The sequence below is a fragment of the Python bivittatus genome, unplaced genomic scaffold, assembly GCF_059951505.1.
Source record: "Python bivittatus isolate LINGU-HERP-01145 unplaced genomic scaffold, Pbiv_v1 ctg000480_np1212, whole genome shotgun sequence".
Lineage (NCBI taxonomy): Eukaryota > Metazoa > Chordata > Lepidosauria > Squamata > Pythonidae > Python > Python bivittatus.
This window is the reverse complement of record NW_028277075.1, coordinates 32,349,346-32,376,305: the sequence shown is the minus strand read 5'-3', so window position 1 is coordinate 32,376,305 and position 26,960 is coordinate 32,349,346. Positions and strand designations below refer to the sequence as shown.

Here is a 26,960-nt window from a genome sequence, read left to right as displayed (position 1 = left end):
ATCTTGGGTATGGTCTGCACAGACTATATAAATGTGGCACAGAAATATATTAGCCAACATTATGGAGCAGTTCTATTACCACTTACATCCGGTTTATTCATATTGATTCTCATTATATAAAAAAATGAACAAGAATTGATGATCAAAAGTTGTTTTTTGCGTCGTATGTTTTTCTTTGTCATTAAAGGTACTCTGGGCAATATAGCAGACAGAGAGTTTTTCTCATGGTGATACAGACATCTTACTTGCTCCCATTTTTTTAATAGAGCTTTATCTCTGGGTTTAGAGGAAACACAAATGGAATTATGTGTCACTCTGTTTTTTTCTTTAGATGTGTGTTCTTTTTGCTTCTCTTATTCACTGATTTTATTTTGCTTCATGTTCATGTTTGTTTTGCTTATGATATAGAATCAGTTTTAGGGTTTTTTTGTGTATGTGTGTGTCTCTGTGAGTGTGTGAGAAAGAGAGTTAAATTTGTCCCTCAGTCTTTTGTGCAATTGTCTTTATTTTATTTTATTTTATTTTATTTATTTTGATAAGTTTAATTGCTATTGGTGTCCCTGAGAACCCTGCACTGTGATTCAGAAGATCTGAAAATACATGCATTGAAAATATGCATGCAAGTGAAGGCTTCTTTGAAATTTCCACTGCAGCCACGTGCAGTGCTCAGAAGACAAGCTGCTTTTCAGCTGAAACTCTATGCAACCATTAAGGAGTGCAACTGTACTTTTTCATTCTTCCCTGAATCAGTGGTGCAGTGCCTATATGGGCATATATTCATTCATACCTGATTCCAAGTCCCTGATGAATAAACAAAAAATTATTGTGTCAAGCTACAAAAGAAAAATGCAGAAGCAGAGTTAACAAAATAATATGGCACTGACTTTTATGGGGAAGGAAAGCAAAGGAAGGGTGGAGAAAAAGATAAAAAGGGGGCTGGAAATTTATCTCATGTACAAAACAACTCTCCCCAAACCCCATGACTAAACTGTTCAGAAGTCTTCTTCCTTGCTCCTTTCTCAAATCAGTAAAAACAAATCCTGAAAAGCAAATGTTATCAGTTCACACATATCAACAATGCATTGTTGAACCTTAGGTGCAGGTTTGTCCTTACAGTGTTATCTATTAATTCTTCAGACCCAAATGAATGTTAAAACTGAAAGAAGTGTTTTTTTAGGGGAATCCATTTTTAAAGCAGTTTTCAAGATGAGGTGAAATAGAGGTGAGAAGAGGTAGAGTGGTGAAGAATGTTTATTTCGTAATTATCTTGAAGATAAATGTTTTGTGAAGAATTTATACCCTCCACAGCAGATGTTTTGAGACTGTGCTACTGATTCCAAATGCCCCATGAGTCTAAAATATTGCATTCTGGATGTCTTCTTTTGAATACATTGGAGAATTATAGCCATGTTCAAAGTCATTATATGAAGCCAATTTCTTTAAATTTCTAACAATTACTCTAGTACTACATGTTACTTCAGCAACTGCTGGTCCAAAACCTAGAGGACAGAGAGTTGATTCCCACCTGTGTTGTGATGCTAAAGCCTGTCTGCATCCTCAGTGGATTGAATTCTGATGGAAAGTGGAGGAGAAAGGGAAATAGCTATGATTTTTCTCTCTTAGGACTTTTTTTGAAAGGTGTATTGGAACTGGGCACTACCTTTAAAGAATGGTATATCATTGGAATATAGTGACCTCAGTGCAACTACACTGGAAAGCATAGTTATGAGTTCTAATGCTGATATGCTGCTTTGGGAAAGAATTTCTGAATAAAAATAAGCAATCAGTGATTTACAAAAATGATAAACTGTAAAGCTGCAGCTCAAAGCATCCTATTAGTTTCATTAATGGCAAAGCTGTAAGTGAATCTGATAAGCATAAGTAGATTTATCAGTTGTCTTTTTAAAACAAACGGGTTATTCCATTCCACTTTACTGTAAGATTTTGTACCTCAACAACAAGAATTTATTCTCTGGAAAGTCTCTCCCTTGCCTTCCCCAATTTACCTTTTTGTCAAGAGCATAAAATTAAAATATAATTTATTGGTTGTGTATTTATCCTGGGGATAGGACTTCTATGACAAGTATGTTATCTACTGGTCTATATATTCATCTCAGATTATTGTAAATGCTTGCTTAGTGTTTATAACTAAACTGCCACTTAACAAAACCTTAAGATCATTAAAAAGTTCTGATTTAATTAACTTTAATCAAAAATTGGATCAAATTACATGAATTTAAGATTTGAACAATCGACTGCTTGTTTGGATTTTGATTACTTCTAGTCTGTTGTATCTTATAGGTAGGTAGATAGATGGGTGGGTGGATGGATGGATGGATTGTTGTATGTCATGTAGAGTAGTATGGGAGTCTGGCAGCCTATAAATTACATAAATAAAAATAAAATGATAAATGGAAAATTAATTAGTAACTGTAGAGGATCAAACAATGGATATTAGCTGATATACTGTTATATTTATTTTAAAATACATTTGTTACTGTAAATTTGTTTTATGGAATAATTAGCACACTTTGCTTCTGAAAAAAATGCACCAAGCAAAACATAATAAGAACATTTGCAAGGGTGAAGACAAAATAGAGAATAATAATGTGAACCTATTGGATGAAGTACAGGAAACATTATGGAGACAGAATTGACATTAAGAGCATCCAGCCAGTTTAATCAATGATTTGAGCAAGAAATTCAAGAGATATTTAAATAATTGCAATAACTGTAGTATATGTTTCAAAATACTGTAGGCATATCACAGCTATCAAATAAGATGGTGATGTGTCTTTCGGGACTCTCATCCATCTCCCATATGTTAAATGCAGCCCTTTCTTACCAGAGGTTTGCCCATCCCTTTCTTAGTGGTGCACCTACTCTGTTATCCAGCTATGCTGAATGGTCATTGAGCATTCAGGTAGCGTTTTTGTAAAACACATCTTCCAAGGAAAAGATTCCTAAACTCAAAGCTAACAGGCAGGAAAACTGCTGGTTTATAGATGACTGATAATTTGATAGATGTCATTATAATTCATAGAGAATTAAAATCTCTGTGTAGGGAAAAAGAAATATACTTGGGAAGCTGCTTACAGTATTTGTATTCCATTAAATAATATATAGTTATAGAAAGGTTGCTATTAAATATCAGTTTATAATATACTTTATTAATATATATATTTTAATTTTTATTATTAAATTTATATGCTGCCCATCTCCCCCAAACATAATATATAATATTAGATGGTGAGAAGTAAATCTGCTGTTACTATTTCAAAAGGAAAAAATCCTAAAAACAATGGAAATGTTTCCACTGTTTATGTTAATTACTGCATGTTTTCATATACTTATTAATTGTCCCTTCCAATGCTTAATTGTTAATCTAAGTTTGAAGATGGTTACTGAAAGTGCCGATGGGTATTACAGTCATTTCAACAAGATGGGCGGTGACAAATTTGATATATAAATAAATAAACAAACAAATGAATAAATAAATTTAAATTGTTACAGATTATAGATGCCTATAGACTACTCCAGGTTATAAAATAATTTTTAAAAAAATCAATATTATTTTCATAGATCACGACACAGATTGGTTAGAAAAATGGTTTAAAACTATGAAACTAATTAGGGTTTAATCCAATGTCTAAAACTAATAATTAAGCAAATAGTAATTGTAGTTTTGATACAAAAGATTAAACATGTTGCTTATAATTAGCAAGGATATCAGCTATTAAAAAGATCACTTCTCCCTAAATTTTTAGTTTTGGTTTAGGGAGTTTGTTTGTTAAAACAGTGCTAGGAAATAAACAGTTATAGCAGAACAAGTTTGGTTATAAATGTGCAGTTCTGTCAGATTATTTTCATTCTTTCTCTCTGTGAAGCACACTCTAAATTGATATTGTGTCTGAATGTTGGAAATGTTAGATTCAAGGGCAGATTTCCTACACAGGTAGAGTTATGAATCAGCTGAGAATTATGGAGGGCAATTTATAAATATAATTTAGCAAATTGTAGGAACTATTTTTGTTTTGCATGCTTTATTAATTAATACTCTTATCAAAATATTGTTAATGAATGTATCAGCTAAGTTTGGAGGGGCAAGATATTGTAAACAAGTTCAAGTCACATTTAAACATGTGGATATAGATGAAAAGATCAAGTTAACAAATTGCAACCATAGAATGAAATTTCTTTTATATATATTGGAATTTGGCTGTGTGCCATTATTTTAAATTGATTGAGATATATGTTGTTTCTGTACTGGAATGCTGTACAGTGGTACCTCTACTTACGAATGCCCCTACTTACGAAATTTTCGAGATATGACCAGCTCCGGCCCCAAAAATTTACCTCTACTTACAAACTCGCCTCGACTTACGAGCCATTTTCCGCCTGTGCCACGTGGTCCGTGGCCATTTTTCCGTCCTGACACGTGGTCTGTGGCCATTTTTACGCCCCTGACACGTGGTCCGCGGGCGTTTTTCTGCCCCTGACGTGCAGCACGCGGGCGTTTTACTGCCCCGCCGCACGGTGCGCGGGCGCTTTTCCGCCCTTGACGCGCAGCGCACGGGCATTTTGCCGCCCTGCTGCGTGGTGTGCGGGCGCTTTTCTGCCCCTGATGCGCGGTGCGTGGGCGTTTTGTTGCCCCGCCGCGCAGCGCGCGGGCGTTTTGCCACCCCAGCGCATGGCGCACGGGCATTTTGCCGCCCCGCCATGCAGCGCACGGGCACTTTTCCGCCCCTGACGCGTGGCGCGCGGGCGTTTTGCCGCCCCGCCGTGCGGCGCACGGGCACTTTTCCGCCCCTGACGCATGGTCCGCGGACACCAGAATGGATTAACGGTAATTACATTGAACCTTATGGGAAAAAATCGGGGTGCGACCAAATTCGGAGGGCGGAACGGATTAACTGTATTTACATTGAACCTTATGGGAAAATTTACCTCGACATGCGACCAACTCGACTTGCGATCAGAGTCATGGAACGGATTAAGTTCGTAAGTAGAGGTACCACTGTATTTAGTTTTTTGGGGATGAACACTGAAAAAGTAAGAATGCTAATAGAAAATCAGTACAGAGGCATTTCATTAACATTTATATTTATTAAACATTTCCTAGAGTGCCTTCATTCACCAACATAATTTCTAAAGTGATAGGCAAATATATCATTCATGTACATTTGGTAAAAACAAAATTATATATCAGTCTGGAAAATGCAGATGAGTTAAATCATCTCATCAATCAACTAAAAACTACATAGTCAGAATACACTATCAGTATGGTAGTCCTTCAGGTTCGAAGAAGACACACTGTTGTGCAGTTCATCTGTGCACACAGAGGTGGTCTGCAGTCACAGTCTAGAAGCACAGAGTCTAGCACAGTGGGGGCACTGGAAGTTCATTGTTGTAGTAACTGTGGGTGTTATTCTGTGATGCTGCTCATGGTTTTCTATCAGTTTTTGGCAGCACCTGTCTTCAGAGCTGGTGGAGGCTTCATAGCACAGGGTATGATATAATAAAGTTTTAAATGACTGGGCAGTAGAAACATTTTAACCTGATATCTAGAAGATTACAGCACTGGGTCTAGGTGAATCTAGAAGGATGGTCCTAATACAATTTAGCTTATGCATGCATTTAGAAAAGACCTCCATCTGTATACCTACAAACAGATTGGGTCTGCAAAGATTTGATTCTTAAGGTTTGATTAAGGTTTCCAAACCATTTAGAGCTTTAAAGATTAGTGAGCACCTTGCTGGTCACAAGAATTGAAGTGCAGCCAAGTGATTATTTTAGAACTGAGAGGGAGAATTGTTACTGAATTCTGCATTAGTTGAAGTGCTTGAATAAATTTCTGAATGCCTCTTTTAGCATCATTAGGATATGAACCATATTCAAAAGATGTCAGATGTAGAACACATTAATGGTGCATTAGTCTAATACCTTTTTGTCAAGACTACTGTTGGAGTAAAAATTGCAAAAAGAGGTTGCACGTGCCAATTGCATCTCATGTTTAGTGTTTCACAACTGAAAAATTTTCATAAGGAAGTGGGTACTTAATTACATGGTCCAATCATATTTATTTGAATATTTTAGGTTGTTCTGTTCATCAAGGTTTTAAATGTCTTATCATAAATATCTATTCTATTTCTAGCCTCATTTCATTGCTGCTCCCATTCAATAGAATTAAACTTAGTTATAAGGATTTCAAGCAGGGGTGAAGCCCCTCACATCTCCAAAATTTGCATCAAGTGGTTGTTCAATCCTTTGAAGCAGGGTTGTGTGTGGTGCAGGGGATAGTAGAGAAAGGGAAAATTCTTCCATTTCTATGAAGAGTTTCTGATTTCAAGCAAAGATTCTAGATATTTTTTTCCCCCCGAATCAGCATTATAATGTGCCATTCTTGCTCACTTAACTTGGAAAGACTTTGTCCAAAGACAATCTTTTTCCCATTATCCAGTATAATATTTTGCTACCGAAGAGAGAATCCCTATTGTTAGCTGAAGTTTAATTGTAATGGTGGTCTGAAATACATTTATGCAAATGTCATAATACTTGTTTGGTAGTATGAGAGGAACATAACCTTTTCTAATTTCTGCAATTAAAGGAAACTCTTGCAGTAATTATAGTACTTTTCCATTTGCACAAACAAAATTGTACAAATGCTTGCCATTTTATGATATTTTTCTCTTTTAAAAAATGCTATTCTTATCTTACTCTGAACATTTTTAAGTGGCACTTGAGGTGTTTAGACAAAACTTGTTAATATCTTAAGCTAATTTTCCATGACACATTTATTTTTTCCATCCACCCCGTCGCAGTAAAAAGACTATATTCGCTTTTTATTCTTTGGGGTTGATACCAGTACTGTGTTAAGAAATACTTGGGAATTTCAGTTATTGGTAAGAACTGAACTATAAATATTCTTTTTGCATAGATTTGCTTTCTGCATCCCTTCCTTATAAATCATAAATTGCTCCTCATTCTGACTGAAGTAATGACATTACATTTTGGAGGATATGGGTGGATGTGTGAAAAGATGCTATGGGCTTGAAAAGTATCATAACAATCAGAATGCTTGCATATTTGTACAGATTTGATTTCTGGCTCACAGAAATAAAAATCTATTGCATTTTTCCTAACCTTTGTTTTCTTGGCACCTTGTGTCAAGATGCAGTCCATGAATCCTAAAAGGTAGCTTTATCAGGTGTGGAAATATAGCAGACAGCTGGTTTGGGTGGGAAGCATGGCACCTCTTGCCTGCCCTCTGTGCTGGAGGAGGATGCATGGAGAGGTAGATATTTGATGGGATGGGACAAGATTACAAATGAGAGACCAAATTTGGGAGTATTCGGTGTCCCTTCTTCTGTTGTATTTTGAGGTGTGTGGTTTTTTTCCCTTTCTTTTACTGAGTGCCTGAAGGGAGTAGCAATGTTGAATATGTCAGAGTTACTAACTCCTTCGTTTCTCTTCCATGCTTTCTCCTCCTGCAAGGAGCGGAAGGTACTTCATCTTCTGCTGTCTTAGCTTCTTAGCCTTTTAAGTTGTTTGTTGATTTTTAGCATTGTGGAAAATTTTCAATATTTACTTTTTAATTCCTCTTTCTTTTGGTTTAAATGATTGTAGCTTGATTAGTAGTATGAACTACAACATTCCAAACATTCCAAGTTATACCTGCTGTGGTGTGCATTTTTATGTTTATTTTGTTTAGAAATGATTTCCTCATTTAGCCTAATCATGTGTTTTTCCTCCTGTTTTCTTTCAGGTTTTCATAGAGCTGAATCACATTAAAAAGTGCAATACAGTGCGTGGCGTCTTTGTCCTGGAAGAATTTGGTAATTACATTATTTTGATATTAGGTTTGTACCCGCATGGCAGTAACTCAAATTTCTAGTCCTCTCAGAGAGGCAGAGCTGTAGCTCTTATAGATAATAGGCCTTTTTTTTTTCTTTTTTGCTAAGATGGCAGAGAACTAAAGATCAGATGAAGAAATATTGGGAAGTAGAAGTGAAATTAGTAAGCTTGTGGCATTCTTCAATGAAATGACAAAGGAAGATTAGTGATTTCAAGGAGACAGAATGCAGCATTGATCTCTAAGTGCTTTGGTAGCCTGAAAATTGTACTGATTATTTAAATAAAACTGTTTCCAGGTGTCATATGAAATATCAGCATATTGTGGGAATGCTCTATTTGATTAAGTTCATAGCCACAGTAAGTTTACTAGTTTTAGATGCTACAGAATTTTTATTACGTCTGCTAATGTAATTACCATATCTACTGTTCTTGAATTTATTTGTGAACTGAATCTTCCTTTTGCTGCTTGAGACAATTTTAATGGATTGAGTAATTACAGTGTGGTCATTTATTTTATATCACGGGGACAGTATTTTCTGGTAGAGAAAAAAAAAGTGAAAAAGGGATAGATGAAAAATTTGTGCCACAAGGAGTGCAGAATTTTACATAGACTGATTATATACATACATATCATGCATACCCTTCAGGGGTAAACAGTGTTATGCAGAGCATACAGAAAAGGAATATGAAATAGTCAGCCAGAGAGATTAAAAGCTTGAAATAAGAAACAGAAACATAACTAAAATCCATACCAACACCAAACATCTCCTTGATTTTCTATCAGGTGAAACATCCTTGTTTCCACCATATCCACGCACACTTCACGCCTTTTGTTATTTTATTGTGAGTAAAGAACTTAGAGTGATTGGTGTGAATCATTAGTCCAGATGATATTTTCTCTTAACATAATTGAGAGAAAATGTTGTAAGACTATCCTGAAAAGCCCCCCTTCCCCCCGGTAATATAGAAAAATATTCTGAAATGATTTCTCGAAGACCAATTTATAAAGTTCTTGTCACCTGCACTGCATCATAGGTCAATCATGTGTGGGATTTACACAAATTTTCAACTGATGCTTAGGATCTAAAGCCCCAGTGATTGATCTGGGCAATCATCTAGCTTCTCCATCAGGTTTCAAACAGTATACAGGTAGTCCTTGGGTTACAACCATTTATTCAGCAACTGTTTGAAGTTATGTAGTCATGAACAAATAGTAGTTATGACTGGTCCTCAAAGTTCTGGCCATTGCACTGCCCCCACAGTCACGTGATCAAAATTTGAGTGCTTTGTGACCAGCCCACATTTATGACCAGTCACAATGTTCCACAGTCATGTTTTTCTGTCCTGCATGAACTACCCCTGCTTTAACTCACCCCACCCACCTGTCTCCCTTCCATCTCTGCCCTTTTGGCCATCCTGCACTCCACTGCCTACCCCTGCTGTCCCCTGCCACTGCCCAGCTGACCTTTGTCATCTTCTTCCTCCCGCTGCTGGCTAGGATCCAGGCCCGGGATCCAGGAGCTGGGTGAGAGTGTAGCCCCAGGACGTGCAGCTGGGGGGTGGAACCTCAACTGCTGAATGGAGCTTGCTGGGTCCAGCTGGGGAGGAGGCAGTGGGATGGAGCCGGTGGAGGAGGCAGGGGGGTGGTGCAGACAGCATGACAAGCAAGAGCCCACAGACTGAAGAGTGCAGCAGGACAGGCCAGCGAGGTGCAGCACGCTCTGTCAACTAGCAAGGCAGGAGAGGTGGCAGCAGCTCTCCAGGTGAAGGTGGCAGCTGTGCAGGAAGCACTGTTCAGGGTGGCAGAACTGGAGGAAGTGGACAGACAAAGGCTTCCCAGAGGCACAGCATGCACTCTGCAGCTTGTGTTGGAAGTGCTCCTGGAGAACCAGTTCACCGTGCAAGTCCTGGGGCTGCCTCCTCGCCCAGCACCTGGATCCCAGAGCAACAGTGGGGGGAAGAAGATGGTGAAGGTCAGCTGTGGGCAGTGGCAGAGGGCAGCAGGGGTAGGTGGCAAAGTGCAGGGCAGCCAAAAGGGCCAAGATGGAGGGGACGTATGTGGGGAGTTGACGTAGAGGCAGTTCATGCAGGGCAGGAGAAGCATGAATCCCGGCCTAACTGGATTCGGCAATCTGGAGTGCCGGGACTGCCATCGCTAAGGGGCATGGTCACGTGATGTTTTCCTTAACGACTGCTTTGCTTAGCGATGGAAATTCTGGTCCCAATTAGGGTTGTAATCCAAGAACTATCTGTAAATCCTGAATTATCCTGTGTGACAGGTTCCATTTGCAAAGTACCTTGTAAACCCTTTTCTGCTGTTATCTGGGATTAGTTTTTTATTCTATAATTGCGTGTTTTTAAAATATGTTAATTTTTTTACATTTTTTTTCAAATGTATAACTCAATCCCTTATTGAATCATTTAGCATTTGCATGGATTCTCCATATTTTTCTCTACTATTATCTTGGCATGGTCAATTACCTGGATTTAAACAATTGTTTTGACAAGTTTTCTGGCTGCACATACATGGCATTTTTCTCCTATTTTTATTGGGACACAATAAAATATTTGCTTTTACAGGTAGTCCTCACTTAACGATAATTCATACAGCAACCGTTTGAAATTATGACGTTGCTGAAAAAATGGACTTATGACCTGTACCTGAAATTAAGACGGTTGCAGTGCCCCCACAGTAATGTGATCAAAATTTGGGTGCTTGGCAGCCTGTCCACATTACGACCACAGGGGCACTTCAACTCCCCCCCATCTATCTCCCCCCCCATCTCTGCCCTTTTGGCCCCCTGCCTCCTTGCACTCTGTTGCCCCAGCTTCGCTGCCCTTCGCTGCCATTGTCTTGCTCCTGCTGCTGACAGGGTGTGTCTGGCCTAGCCGCTGGGCCCTATGGGTCTGGCGTTGCACTGCAAAAGGGAAAAGAGCCGAAAGCAGCCTTTCCCCCCCTTCTTCACAGGACAAAGACCTCTTTGAAGCTCCTGGGAAGGGGCGGGGCTGGCTTTGCACTGCAAAGAAGGGGGGGAAAAGGGTGTTCTCAGCTCTTTTCCCCTTCTTCACAGCACGAAGTCATCCCTGCCTCCTCCCAGGAGCTCCAAAGAGGGCTTTGCCGTGCAAAGAAGGAGAAAGGAACTAAAAGCAGCCTTTTTCTTCCCTTTTTCACAGCGCTCTCTCTTGTCTCTGGGGGCTGATTGAAAAAGCTCCATGCTGAAATCCAAACAGGATTTTGGCACCGAGCTTTTTCAGCCAGTCCCCAGAGGTGAGAGGGAGTCCTCTTGGCAGGCGGCAGCAGCTTGTGACCTTCTCTGACGGCTTCCCCATTGACTTTCTGGGGAAGCCGGCAGGGAAGATTGAAAATGGCAATCACACGATCACAGGGTGCTTGGCAATTGCAAGCCACTGCCGCCTGCCGAGAGGACTCCCTCTCGCCTTTGGGAGCTGGCTGAAAAAGCTCGGTGCCAAAATCCAAGCAGGATTTTCAGCCACGGAATGAAGAGGCTTTAGAAGCCTCTCAACTCTGGGACTAAAAATCCAAGTGGTTCTGAGGCCCTTGCCACCCAACCTGCGCCACACTCCCACACACCCTCAACGACCCTCCCACACAGGTCCTCTCTCCCTCCCCCACCCAGCAGTGCCTGGGGCCTGCAACTTCCTGCCATCTTCCCCACTGACTTGATTGTGGGAAGCTGGCAGGAAGTTGCCTCACCTAATGACCAGGGCATTCACTTAACGACAGCATCCGGGACTGCCAGGATTGTGGTCGCTAAGTAAAACAGTCATGTAATAAATCACTTAATGACCACATTGCTTAGCAACCTAAATTCCGTCCCCAATTATGGTCATTAAGCGAGGACTACCTGTATAAGCAAATTATAAAAGAGCATTAGCAAAAAAACAGTTTGTCATAAACACAGCATAAAGCCAAGCTACAAATTCTAAGTGACATCAATTTTAAGAGTTAAGGACAGATTGCAAAATTTGTTTACTTCAAATACATAAAGAAAATCTGCATAGCTTATTATTCTAAAAACATCTCTGATAGCCAGAAGGCAACTTTTTCCAGTCCCGTGAGACTATTTGAGACAAAAACACAGTCCAGATTGCAGCAGAGAAGTTACTCATGTTCACTCATATTTTAGCCTTTGTTTTCAGAGAATTTATGATTTATCTGTTGATATAAAGATTGTTAGGTTAGTACTCTAGTAGTCACTAAGAGATAAGATCACAGCACACTATTAAAAACCATATATATTTAGCTGATATATTACTTAGTTGCATTTTACTTCTGAACAGCTCTAAACATTAGAAGTTTATATTTATGTGCTACTCTTTGCATGTGTGGGCTCTACAGTTTCGTGTACTCATGAATATACATACACATACCCTCAACATAGTAACTTACACATGCAAATTAAAAGAGCTTTTCCTTCCCTTGTCTTTGAAAGAAATGGGTTGTTAATTAAATTAAATGAAAACCAATAGCAAATAATTAACTTTATTATTTTTTTAAATGTCTCTGTAGATTGGGGGTACATCTTTCTGAACAAAAACAATTCAGTGTATTGGGGTGATGGGTGGAATTCAGATTAAAAAAAGAGTGTTTTGTAAATAGAAAGGCAGTATCTTAGTAGTAAAACATCTTTGGCATTTCCAGATAGAGCTGGGAAAAAACATCTGATTTGAAACCATGGAGAATGGTTGTTGTATTGCTTGTTGTATTTTGTTTTCAGCTTTTTATATATTGCCCTCTTCTGCTGCTGTCCATTTTTTCCCCATTGGAATTGTTTGCAGTTATCTTTTTAATGTTGCAACCTTTAGGTACTCCTTCTCCCATTAGTTTTTCCTGCTGTGGGATACCAGTTATCGTTGCTCTGAGTTTATTATAATCTGCTTTTTTGAAGTCCAAAATGTACGTTTGATTATGCTTAGTTTTAGACTCCCTTAAAATTGAGAACACTAGCATTACACAGATAATCCCCCCCCCTTGCGTTCCTACTACTTCAGCTTCCTCAACTGTGTCTCCCCTATTGATTAGCATCGAATCAAGGACAGATGGTTATTGTGCTTTCTTTCTTCTTCTGAAAGAGAAAGTTGTCAGAAGACAGATCAGGAATTTCCTTAAAGGACAATGCTTGACTCAGCTTGTCCCCAAATTGATTAAAGTCTCCCATCACTATAACTTCATGCCTCTTTCAAAGATCTGCAGTTTGACGTCTCCTTACTGAGGCAATAGTAGACATGAATAGCAATACGATTTTGTTTTGTTTTTTTCTTCCGCTTTTAAATAAATAAATTTTAACATATTGTTTACAGCATCGTTCATTCATTTAGTTTTATGAGGAGGAATGGATCTTTTTAACATATGGTGCACATAAGTCTCTGAAGGAGGGGCATATGACAAAACGCATCACGGCATCAAAACACACACCCCATGGCTTAAGCATTAGGATACAAGTATGCAACAACAGGGTAATAGTGAAATTCCTATTCCCTTTTGATTACTTTTGTTCTTTTTGAACAAACTGTACCTTTATATTCCACTCATGGGAGTCATCCCATCGGTCTCTCTGTTAAATCATATTTGCCCTTCTGTACTAGGATCTCAAGCTTGTCTTGTTTTTTTCCCCTTAGCATTGGTGTATAAAGAGTGAAGGCGTTGGACTTTATCAGCCAATATTACTTGTTATATTTCTTTAATTGGCTCCACTTCAGCAGTGCTCCCACTTTCTACAATTTCTAAGGTGGCCTTATCTGAAGCCATTACTTCAGGAGTTTTGTTTCTACCCTCCACAAGATTCCATTTAAAACCTTCCTAATCAAATTCAATGTGCTTTGGTTGGACACATTTTTACCAGTCCTTATGTGGTACAATCTATCTTGGGTCAGTAATCCATCACTGAGATCATTTAGACCACAGCAGAAACCACATATTTTCAGCCAACACATATTGGTGTTAAAGTATTTTCCCTTTCCTGTGAAGCTCCATTGGCAAACTCCTGTTAGTCCTCCTCTCTATTCACTTGCTCAGTGAGCTCCCTCCCTTGAACTTGGTTGCTTTATATTCCTCTTTCTGACAACCCTGCTAGGCAATTAATAGTTCTCAGTAGCTTTTTGGTCATTTGCTATTCAGGAGTTAGTGGACCATCACTTTGATTTCATATAAAACATGCTTGTTTCTGGCAACTGGCCTTGTAACTCAGTTGGACACAATTAAGTCCAATGTTCTTAGTTGTGGTAATGTAAGTTTGGATACATTATGCATCTCTGTGTTAAATCTGAATGTAGCTTCTCTATGTCATATCGAAGAGATAGACCCTGAAACCCAAATTATCATGGGTAAGGCTAAGATCTTATAATTGGTATAAAGTATCATGTTGTTTTAAATAATTTAATTGATATATGTCTGAGTTGGAGTGCTCTGTTGAGAGGAATTATTCCAAAAAGTAGGAAGCATCAGGCCCTTAGCTCTGAAATTTGAGTTACTGCTATGTACTTGTGCTTTAGTTTTACTGTGGCCCCTTCACCATCGCTGCTATGAAAACCTTCATTCTCCAGCAGGTAATGTGGTCCCCTGAAGCCTATGCTTTGCTAGTACTGCGTATGCTCATTCACAGGGCAAGAGACTGCAAGATGCACTTGTGTTTATTTTCCTTTTAATCTGTTTAATTTGAACAGCATCAGAAATCAAATGCAATTCTGGAGGGAAGGGGAAGAGGGCAATCCTTCCTCTGAGCTTCACTTTTTAATTCTTGTGTGCTAGTAATATTTTATTGTTCTTATTCTATATAACACTTTAGAATTCTTTTTCAACCTTATTTCTAATTTTTTCTTTATAGAGAGGTTATAGCGGGTAGATTTAGTCAGCATGATGGTGCCCTTCTAAAATAGTATTTAAATGTCAGAGATTTTGCATTTTCTATTCTGACTTGTCTTTCCCTCTTAAGGCCACTTTGTCTGATTGACCTGTTTGCCTTTTAAAGTTGCATACTAACTGCAAAGTAATATTTGTGTGCTTCTTTTTGTAATCATTTATGGGTAATACAGAGTTAGTCTCAGAATGATTTGATACTAATGAGTAAAATAGTTACAAAAGATATTTTTCTCCAGTTTTCTGAATTTTACATTCTTGATCATGTACGTACTTTATACAGATGGATTTTTTTTTAGTTTTCCAAAATGTTGATTTCATATAATATCAACTTATTGTCTCATTCTTCTTTAATAGAGTCCTGTCATCCTTAGTATGTATTGCTTAATCTTTATTATGTTGCATTTAATCTCCCCAGTAGCATTTTTTTTTCTCATATAAAAAGGATTTGTCTGGATTTTGTTTGCATTTTTTTTCACATATATTGAAGTCAATTGTTCATAGATTGACTGCTAATTTTTTCTCTTACTAGGTAATATCATGGTGGTTAAGATACTTATTCTACTCATCCTTCCCCATCCAGCCCTATATGATCAGGTTTCCTTTCCTAAAATGGATGTGTTTTCCTGTTGGGTATTAAATGATGAAGCAACAAAGCTAAAATGGATTAAAATTACTTAGCAAAGAAAGGATTCAGAATTGTGCTTCTGTTTTGGCTTTAGAATGTAGATCTCTTTGAATATTCTTCGTCTGTTGGGCAGAACACCTGTTCCTTGGAGATTGTTTTCTCACACTAAGGGGATTTAGAAGTTGGTCTTTCATTGATAACATAATAGAACTTTTATGTATCTAAGTAAAGTTCTTCTAATTTATTTGTCAATGTATTTCCTCTACATTGGGAAATAGTTGCTGGTGTTTCCTAGTATAAATGGGGTGGAGAAGTTTTTGGAATTTGGCAAATATATACCCGAAATATCTATACTAGAATTACTAGGACACATAAGTAAAAAAAATCACATATCATTCGGAGGAAGCCCAAATGACTACATTTCCTTAAATATTGGTCACTTTAAATTATTTGTATTTCTATGGACTTCAGTGAATTATCACCATCTAAGAATATAGAATTAGTTAAAATGCTTTTTTCCTGCAGCTGTTCTATGTTTCCCTTAACCTCACCTTTGGGAACATTATGCTATTCCTTTCATTTTTTTCCTCTCGTTTTTTGAACTCTTTGTTTTGTCTCTTGCCCGTCCGGTTTTAGTTCCTGAAACTAAAGAAGTGGTGAGCCACAAGTACAAGACGCCAATGGTAAGTAATTTACTATGATTTTTGCTTATTTTTCAAAGGTTTTGTTATCATGCCTAGCATTCAAGCCTCTTATCTAGATTTTGAGGTAATACGTTTATGACCAATTTAAACAAAAATACAATAGAAATAGAAGAACTGCAGGAATACACAAGGCTAATAATTTTAGAGAGTACAACAGAATTTGATAGCTTAATATTTCATCAGATTGCTTGAGCTATAAAGCAAGAGTTATGCCTATGATGTATCTCAAATACTGAACTCTTTAACTTAATTAACATGGCAACAGAACTACCAGTGATTAAAAGTTTGTTTTTCTATCCCATTGTTCAGAAATTAGATGCTTTTTAAACTAGCAAAATAAATATAACTTAATTTGTCTACTTTTAAAAACCCTGAATATACATGCACATCACAGATTCATTGGGAGCATAAATATATTCATAATTCTCACCCGAAAGTGCTGCTGAATTAAAATGAAAACTATTGTTTTTATTTTATAGCCATAGTATATGGAATAAGGTATTTTAATTGTTTTGAAATTGTTTATTGTACCTGTGAAAGTATACTAGAAAGATGAAAAAGATTTATATTTAACAGTATATTTGGATTACTACCAAATATAAGAAAGATACTTTTCACGTAACATTTAGAATATATGTACAATATTTCATTTGTAGGTGAAATTTAGATAATACTTCCTTTAAACATTACATTCCTACATTGCAAAGGTACAAAGTTATATATCCTATTGTACAAAGGATTTGGGGATGGGGGAAGGCAAACAGTGAGATTGAATGGAGACTAGGAGAGTATTTGGTAACTAACAATTATATTTATAAAGTCAAGTAGTTAGGGGGAAGAAAGTTGTCATATAAAAAGATGGTTCCTGATAGCTCCCTGAACTGGAGGGTGAAAATATCTTCCCCCAGCTTTTCAGCTGAAATGATAATGAGCACGTATCAGCAAACTCCATGATGGTTCATGTCTCAGCTTCTCACCATCCCTCTCTTTTAACAGTTTCTACTGCCAACATGGGCTTTTAGAATTTAATCTTGGGAAGTAAACTCTATTTGGATTAAGTGCAGGTGAAGGTACTTCCAGACTGATTCAACTGTAAAAAAAAGTTACATCTCATTTCACTTTAATTATACAAGCATAATATGGTGTGTGCTGCTTATTCCTATCAGTGGTGGAGATGGATGAATTGCCCACAGCAAGACATTACGTCTCATCATTGCATTTCATTTTATACTTGCTCTAGGTGTAAGGAATCTTTACATCTACATATAAAAACAGCTGCCCAGGATCTAATTACCTTATTTTCTAATGTCTCCTAGGCTCATGAGATCTGCTACTCGGTATTGTGTCTCTTCTCTTATGTGGCTGCGGTTCGTGGGAAAGAGGCCGAAAGCAAAAGCAAACCACCTCGTCCAGTGTCCAGCTGATCAACGTTACTGTTCGGAAATGCATTGCCATGCAATTTCCTCCTTTCTTTTGCTGTTATACAAGCTCATGTGACCATTTCAATCGAAAACTGTTTGTACATGATCCTGTTCGTTTGTGTATATGACCTTGCAGATCCCCTTTATGGAAATCAAGCTTCCATAAGCACATTCAGGCCAGTGCTCAAGTTATTCTTCTTAGCATTTCCAAGCATTTGCATTCTGTTTATCATCTTCTCTTTTGTGTTTAGTTTGCCAAGATGAGTGGCTTACATGATATTCACGTCTTTTTATCAGCAGTTGTACTATTGTTTATTTAATTTATAGGCATATACCCTCTGTTTCAGATGTTCCATTGTGTGCACTGTGCAAGCCACCCACTGTTGCCTGGATCATCCATTGTTGCTGCTGTTGAGATGATCTACTCTTATTTCCTTTCTTGTTTCCCATACCTAAATTTGTCATTAGAGAATCCTTGCAAATAGCCCTTTTATAGACTTCTTCAACCCATTCCATATCAAGAGTTGGGGATTGAGATACATAATTTCTGTCACTGTGTCATCAAAGGAATGGCTAAAGATCATAATGCAGGAGGGATTATATAGTGGTCTCATGATCAGTATGCATGTACTGTACATACTGTTTTAAACAGGAGGCAACAATTTGGCCGACATTCTATTTGTTCAGTTCACTAGTATATACTCATAGACGTAAATAGATTTCTTTATGATAAGTGTATAGAATTAAATAAGGACAGGAGAAAAGCCACCAAAACCCAGACCGTATGATTGGCTTGAACGTATGAGATACTCATGTGAAGCCTGAGTGTGCGTGTAGTGCACTATCAGAGACTCATCCAGTTATTAAAAAGTTGTAAGCATGCACAAATGTATCAGTAGCACTGTATATTCTCATTTCAAGTCTCGCTTTAGCCACTGCTTTTGTCAAACTATTCATGTTTATTTTACAAAAGGCAAAAAATGTTACTGTGTAATGAATCTTCCCTTCCTGGTAAATTTCCATTTGACAATTTTTAAGTAGGTTGAAAAATGAATGTTTGAATTGTCTTTCTACTTTTCATGGACTATACTGGACTCTAATGCAAAAATACACCAAGGTACTTGAAGGAGAAAATCTACAGTAGATATTAAACTGTAGAATGTCTGGCAGACTGCTCTGGCTGATGTTGGAGTACCATAGAAGTGATAAAATTTCTTGGCAATATGCCTTTAGGAAGCATTGGGCTTGTTCTGCACAGTTTAGCCTGTATGACTGTTGAATAGACTGCACTATAAGGGGTGGGCGGGGGGAAGAAATGTACATATTTCAGTACCACATATATTTATAGAAAAGTGTACAGTTGTCTGAATGTTAAAATAAAATACAATTAAACCCCTATTGCCTCTTGTGAAACCTTATTAGCCCTATGGATGACTTTTAGTTTCAGATAAAACCAAAACTGAAGAGGCCATCTCTAAAAAGTATAATGAACTCTCACTTAATGGACTAATTAGGAGGAAGGGTTATTTATTATTCACAGATTTTGGTTAAATATAAAAGCACCTCATTACCGCTTAATGATGTCATTATAAAACGGACAATTGGTGCAGAAAATTCATCCATTCCATGAAAAGTCCATTGCATCGAGGTCTGCTGAATCAAGGCTGTGTGCGCGCGCATGTGTGTAATTGTGTGTACACTTTAAAAGTATTATATATTTGCAGTTTTAGGGTTTAAAGAACGGGAGTTGTAAGAGGTAAAGTGGGTAACATAACTCAGCGTTTGGACTGATTCCCATAAATTTAGTGTCATAGCACCTTCACATTTATAATGAAATGAAATGGTCATATCTTCTTACATTTTTCACCCTATAGCAGTTCAGTAAATTGTGAATAGGCATGGGATTCAATTGCTTGCCATTTTATATCTCTGACCCACTATGACATACTATGCAAATAAATTATATGCTACAAAAATGGTACTGTGGTAAATTATTTAAGGTTACAAAATGTTGCTATTTCTATTATTTTCACTACTCATTTCATTTTAAAAGAAAAGCATTGCATTAGGTAAAGTCAAATTATGTATTCTCAGTACTTTTTCTTTCGCCAGATGATGGTCTGAAACAAAAGTACTTAATTAAGCCTATCTAGGCCAGTGTGCAGAAATTGAAAGAGATAGTGATTCAATTTATAGTCTAGTGTAGTGTTTCTTAAACTTTTTATTCTCGGGACCCCTTCCCGCTTTTAAAAATTATGGAGGACCCCAAAAGTGCTTTTGTTTATATGGGTTATATTTATCGATATTTGCCATATTAAAAATTAAAATTGACACATTTGTAAAATATTTATTTATTGAAGGATGTAACATAACAATTTAAAACCCATTAGATATTAACATAAAATACTGTTCATGAAAAAACTTTTTAAATAAATAATAATGATAAGAGTGATATTGTTTTAAATTTTTGCAGATATCTTCAATATCTGGCAAATAATTTTGATTTTGCAAACCCCTGAGAGGGTCTTGGGGGACCCCCTGTGGTCCTCAGACTACACTTTAAGAAACCATGGTTTAGTGCAGTGCTATGGAAACTCTGGCCTCATTAGTGAGGTGGAGTGGCCTATGAGCTTCGGGTATGGACCTTTTCCTACAAATTTTCCTCCCATTTCTTCATTTGTGGGAGCTGCCCCAGTGGGAGAGATTGCCAAAACAGCTTTTTCACCGCTCTGTGACAGGAAAAGAGACATGATGGAAGAATTCCTCAAAGCACTCAGTTTCCAGAACTAGTTCCCAGAACTACTGCTGTGGACGAACCTTCCCTACCCAATTACTTCAACCTGCATAAGGAAAGCAAGACAAGGCCTCAGCCTGTAAGCCCACTTTATTTCTTAGCCCTCTGCCAGTTGTAACTTTTTAACACTTCAGCATGAAGTAAGTTATGTAGCTATCGATCAACTAAAACGCCACATAAAAATAAAAGCCACGTCCATCATGTATAGTTACTGCTTTCCATTAGACTACTTTGATAAACATCATCCTGGTTCATCATAACTCGTATTAATGTTCATTCTAAGATAACTGTTGATCGTAATGAAGAAAATAATTATTCTTAGCTTACTTGCCTTGAATTACTATTTTTTTTCCTCTTTCAGCATAGTGGATCCTGGTTGTCTCTGTTCTCTCTTTCCTTCCCATGCTATACATTATTTTTAGCAAATGGTTAGTTACTCGCTGGTTGGTTATCTTAAGTGGTTGGTTGTTTTTAGACCAACTATTTCGGTTACTTTGCTTCTTGCCATTCCTTTAAAGCTCAAGAGTAACTGCAAAAGAGGCCGCAAAAAAATCTTAATTCTTCATTACTTTTTGCCATTTCAGGCTGTGTTGTGGGCCTCAGAAGTAAGGGCCTCTTACTGAGCTGCTTTGTTGTCCTAAAATAAATGCCTGCCCTTTGATTAGCTTTTTAAAAGTATCACTAGTGGGACTTTCACGTCTGTGGATTCTCCTCTTAAAATGAAATGGATTGTAATCTTAAATTCATGTTGGCATAGATCATAATATTTTAGTTTTATACTTGCGCAGGAAGGTAATGGACCATTATCGTAGCATACAGTATGTTACATTTTTATTATATAGATGCCTTTTTATGCTAGTATTTCATTTTATTTATTTATTTTATCTTACCCATTTGATTTTACTTTTGTGTTGTATATTTTCAAATTTTGCTGGTCATTGACCAAATAAACATTATTTCATTTAAAATCATGTTGGTTTTTCTGTGGCCACCCACTTGGATATATAGATGGAGACTGGAAGCCCCTGTGCTGAGACTGCAGTGTTATGCTTTACATTAATTGTTACTGTGCTGTGATTATGATACTTGCTTATAATGAAAGGGAAAGTATTGGAAGGATTTTTTTCTGTTTTGATTTTGCAGTACAATCCTAAAACATGTTTGTACAAATAAAAGTCACTGTTTATGATTGCAACCTTTAAAAACATCATCCTTTTGCAAAGGTTTCAAGTTACAGAAAGGCCATAGCAACATAGCAGACCTAGAGAACTTTACTATTTTTAAAAATATGAAAATTAGTGAGGAATGTTAGTTATAGAACCTTCTGGAGATGAACAGCTGCTTTGAAAAAATATCCACAAAGATAATAGATCTTCTGTTGTTAGTTTGAACTTTGACATTTGCATGACTTCAGGCATCTTGAACTCTTTCAACATACTGTAGTCATTTGAAAGCAACATGCCCTCATTCCAGGAACATTAGATGTATACAAGAAGATTGAGAAATTCAAAAGAAAGGCTAATACTGTCATTTTTCTTTGCAGGAAAAGGGGAGAAAATTAATCTGAATGCTTGATCTCAGGGATAAGGCTGTGCCAATAAAGCACTCACAGTTACTAATAACTGAAAATAAAATATTAGCAATTGAAACTGAAATGTAGAAGTCTGTGTTGTATACAATAGTTGTCTTAATGATAATTGTTTTCTGGAAACAGGAAAATGACAATATTTTGAATTCCTCAGACTTATGGAAATAAATAAAGCTATCATTAATCTTAAAACCTTGGTTAGACTTCTAGCAAAGGCCAATGAGTAGCCACAGCTAAGGAATACATATCTTTCTCGCAATTCTTTTTGTTCTTCTTCCAAACTCAAAACTTTTCCTGTCTTTTTTTCAGGTACTTAATTCCCACATTGGTGAAACCAAAGATAATTTTCTCTGCTTTATGTCTAGACATGATTAAGTGGATGAGTTCTTTTTTCTAAAGAACTCATATCACTTAATCTAAAAAAAAAATCTATCAAATTGGAACCATGATTCTTTGGATGTTCTCATGCCAATATCAATTTAGTAGCTATATTCAGAAGGGTGCGTGTGCGTGTGCCTCCCCATTTTTTTTTCCAATATTCAGGAAGAAGGTGCCTTGGCAGAAATACAGTAGGACTATACCAATATTATCTATCACTGGAATATCTACAGATAAGAAAATCCAACTTTAGATTATATTTTAGCTCTACTATGTCTCTCCTCCCACATGCTTTAAAAAAAAAAAACCTTGAAAAAATTTAAAAAGTGCACAGTATAGTTTAATATGCGTGATAATAAATTTAATTTAGTGTTAGTGACCAAAAAATCCTGTAATTTTTAAATCATATTGATTTATGTTGTCCCAGGGCATGAACCTCAGGTAACTTTTTGTCTTCCTGCAGGGTTAGTAACAGAAGCTTTGAGTGGGAAAAGTATTTAGATGCAGAGAAAAGCACAAGAAGAGGGTTAAATTTCCCCACTTCCCAGTAGCCTGCTCAGAGGAGGAGATTCAATCATGTGTATTTCTTGTAATATAAGTCCTTCCTTCCTCTCCCACAAGAGTAGCTACTTCTCGACAGAAATGGCTTAATCTTTCCTTCCCCACCATAGCCATACTCTATGTATACTTTCAAATCCCCCCAAAAGCTGGAGCCATTCTAAAAGTTTTGAAACACATAATACTTTCAACATGCTAAGCATTTTGCTTAAACTGATATATTAATATGCATTCATTTGCATGGTGATTTTGAAAAAACATCCCTTTGCTGTAATTTCAAAAGTTCATTGATGTAGCATTTAAAAGGCTCTGAATGCAAAGAAATAATGCAACTTGATCTGAAAGATTGTTTTCCTCTAAATTGTTTTTAAGACTCTAATGTGTCAGTTGATGTTATTAAAGAGCATTTTTGATCCATTATGTTAGTATACTTATATCGTTTTGTTTTCTAAATATCTGGTCCACTTCGTTTAGCAACTTTTCTATACAGCCAGACTAAAAGTGACTGTGTAAGGAAGTTTAAACTAAGGATTCTTTCTTCCATATGTATAAACTGAGCTAAAATGGGAACAGAAGGAGCTGAGCTGAGCTGAGCTGAGCTGAGCTGAGCTGAGCTGAGCTGAGCTGAGCTGCAAAACCTCTGACTGAATCCTCTGCTGTAGCCACCACAACATGCCCTATTAAGCTTTTACACCCTATCAAGTGTAGTTTCCTATACTGTATACCTACTTTTGGGTAGACATCAGTTACACCAGCTTGAGGAAAAGAGAGAAAAAAAAGACAAATATTTGGAACTTCTTTACATTACACAACACAACTTATTTTACACACGCACACACACTACACACACACACACACATGCATACTTACTGTATATAGTCTTGAAAAATGCTGAATGTTTCCTAATGAGCATGGGTTTGCTGTACTTTTCTGTTATGCATCTGGCACACTTACAATGAAACTATCACTTGTAGTAGGCTTTCCCACCTAATAACAAAGCATCATATTGCTATTACATATTTTACTAATTCTGCTGAATCAAGACTTGCATCATGGGGCATACCCATCATATTTTGGTTTATTTTCCCTGTGTTGTGCCAGTGAAACTCTTCTCTTGATTTATGTGTATCTGAAAGTAGTGAGCAAAGATGAAGGATGAAGGGGGTAGGGGTGGGCAGCGGTCTGGGATAGACACCAGTTGAGGTTGTACATAGTGCCAGCCAAGAAGTAATAATCTTCAACAGACCCATAATAGGCATCTAAACCCTGAGCTATTGTTTCATGTAGCCCTTGGAAGCAAAACAAAATTTGCACACCTTTATTAACATAATTTCAAGTAGGGATTTGGTACCACATATTCCTTCTTTGGACTATGGGTTTGAAGTAGCCCTCTTTTGTGCTTATACATCAAGAAACCACAAACATAGCCTAGGAAAATAACTCTAGTCTGGAAGGAATGGAAAAGCACATTTGAAAGCAGAAACTACTAGTTTATTTATTTCCTTATGCTGAAGCAATACATTTTCATTAATAAGGATACGGAGTTGTGTTTGGAAAATGGAACAAACATTTTTGATGTTTTATATTTGTATATTAGCTTTTATACATGCTTTATATTACTTTCTAAATATGCAGGGAATACATTCTGTATGTGTGTTAAAACAGGGAACGGAGCAGTTTCTGATGCTATTGCAAAATAACTTTTGAATTGACTTTGGAAAATGGAATAACAGCTGCAAGACAATGTTACACTTTAGTATGCATGGCACTATAAACCAGAAGCTTTCAAACTGCAGTTATGAATGGAAGACTAAGGACTGATTCCTTAACAGCACGTTTCCCTACATGTTTATTCATAACTAAACCTGAGATCATTGAGGCTTTCTTCCAGACTAGTAGGTATCTGATTATGGGCTTAGCGCAATACCAGGGGTGGCTTCAGATCCTCGTAAGGAGCGCTTGAACCCAAAATCTCCAGGTACTTTCCATTATGTCAGGTCTTTCCTGTCTCCTCACATGAGGGCAAAGTTTTGAGCAAACCATTTGCTGTGGCAGCAGGAGGAAGTTGGGGCACGATAAAAAGTGCCCAGTGATGTTCGCTGATCCAAGAAGTGGGGTAGTGTCTTAATTTACTTCCTAAAAGTATTGATGGCCATGTCTGATAATAGCCCCAGCGTTCCCATACAGCTTTCCTTTCTATAAAAATCTACTCTATTCAAGTTAACCTAGTAGGATTTAGAACTCTCTAATTTTTAAATTTAAATATTTGCACTGCAGTATCTTACGTTTCTATTATCTCTCATTGTTTGTTATTGAACAAGTGGTTTTCCTAAAGGAATGTGTCTCTGCAGTTCAGCCATAATGCAAAAAGCTGCTATTGCTGAATTCAAACTCTACACTCAGAGAAAAAAAACCCCATTCATTTGGTTAAAAAGTGAAACCTACGCTGGCAAAAGTCAAATGTAAATAGTCTAGATTAGGGGTGTTTGTCAAAAAATTTAGACTCAGCAGGTGAAACATTGTCTTGTAGAATTGCCCTGATCTTACTTTGCAATTCAATTTTTTTTTTCTCCCAACTCTTAGATATCAGTTTTTAAAGACAGGGAGAAAACTGGTTCTTGGAGGGGTGCGTAAGGTCATCAAAAGAGGCGCTTCACAAGGAATGTGGAGCACCTCTGACTGAATTCTTAGAACAGCCACATCCTTTGCGAGGCTTTCCTAGCTGCTTCCAAAGCCATCGAGCAAGGTTGCAGATGGCAGAAGTGCTCTAATGATTTGAAAAATGTATGTTTTGTAGACACTCCCATGCACAGCAAAGCCTTTGCATAGCCTGTTAATGAATGTAGAGCAGTTATCTGCCATAAGTGCCACACAATAAAAAACAGGAGTTTGAAAAATTACACTCTAATTATTTGCATGTGAGGCCTGAGCATATGCACTAAATCACAATATAATATTGCAATTGGTCTCATTCCCAAGTTGTTGTTGTTGTTGGTATTGCTGTTTTTTTTTTTTTAACTTGACTGCATTTGCTGTAGATTTCCTGTCTATAGATCTCACGTACCTTGCTTGTGGTCAAACAGGGTCTATCGTTGCAAAACCATCAGTAACAGTTACAAAGTTGCTAGTTGCCATGTATATAACTGGGAGCGTGTGGAAGCTCTTATCAAGAATAACAGTCTTAAAAATTGGGAGCAAAGCAGCACAAGAGACTGAAACCGCATCAGGAAATGAATTAAGCAATGAGTTCATTCTGCAATTTCCTTGGGAGCGGGAGTGATGAGTGGCATTTCTGGCATCCAGAAGCTACATAATTAGAGCTTTGAGGGGCTGACAGGCCTCTCTTGGGTTTTCCTTTATGTTGCTTGCCTCTTCTGATTTTCCCCAAATTTCCATTTTTGTTTTTATTTGACAAAACAACTTGGCTCCATACCTGGACTTGCTGACAGCCAGTTGCTTAGAATTTTACTGTGGTGCTGTAGATAACAAAATAAGTAAGAAAGAGCGGTGAGAAACATCAGTACACGTGTTCATGTATGCTAACAGTAAATCTTGTCTATTTATGTTAATATGCTGAGAATAATGATTTCCCACTTGCTGTTGCATTTGTATTTCTAGGATAATTTTTGTTTGGTGTTTTGAAGATAGGTTGGTTTGCTGCCCTTACTCTGCCGCAGTCACATGCTATGCTTGTGGTCAAGGACTCGCGTGCTTGGCGTGCTCCTGATCTGTTCTGCCCTGATGCCTTAACCCTTTAATCAGTTTCCCTGCACAGAAATGGGATACAGCAATGTGAAGTCAGCAGCAGTTCTGTTACTGCAAATCTGTATGAGGTGTCATTGTGCCTGTAATAAAAAATGTTGCTATACAAGTAGGACACTACAGGATGCCACCGTATGAGATTAACTAGCTAATGTAATATAACATAATATACAGTAACATAAGTGGCAGAGTTTATGATGTTGTTCCTCATCTGCAAATTATGGAAGAAAGTGTATGGAATGCATATTGGAACATGGAAAGACAGGGCAGCCATAAAGTGTGTGTCTGTTTCCTTGCCTTAAAATTCATTTCTCGCTGGATTGGAATTGGCATAGGAAACCCATATGGACCATTGCTAAATAAAGCTTTGCAAGCAAAGGTCTGCAATGAGTAATA

General features: G+C 37.3%; 2 protein-coding genes across 29 annotated transcripts in view; one reads left to right on the top strand and one right to left on the bottom strand.

Annotated features, from left to right (window-relative positions):
- Nucleotides 1-25,395, top strand: part of MADD (MAP kinase activating death domain) — a 99,815-nt gene extending 74,420 nt beyond the window's left edge. For all 28 annotated transcript variants that reach the window (XM_088145675.1, XM_088145672.1, XM_088145676.1 and 25 more), the window contains 3 exons: nt 7,766-7,835; nt 15,996-16,042; nt 17,380-25,395. In XM_088145675.1, coding sequence (XP_088001801.1) covers nt 7,766-7,835; nt 15,996-16,042; nt 17,380-17,487 — 225 coding nt within the window. In that variant the 3' untranslated portion in view covers nt 17,488-25,395. The remainder of the gene's footprint in view (nt 1-7,765; nt 7,836-15,995; nt 16,043-17,379) is intronic.
- MYBPC3 (myosin binding protein C3) overlaps nt 24,272-26,960 on the bottom strand; it is an 81,330-nt gene continuing 78,641 nt past the window's right edge. Inside the window, exon 34 of the mRNA XM_088145677.1 lies at nt 24,272-26,278. Within this exon, the coding sequence (XP_088001803.1) occupies nt 26,268-26,278 (11 nt within the window). The 3' untranslated portion in view covers nt 24,272-26,267. The remainder of the gene's footprint in view (nt 26,279-26,960) is intronic.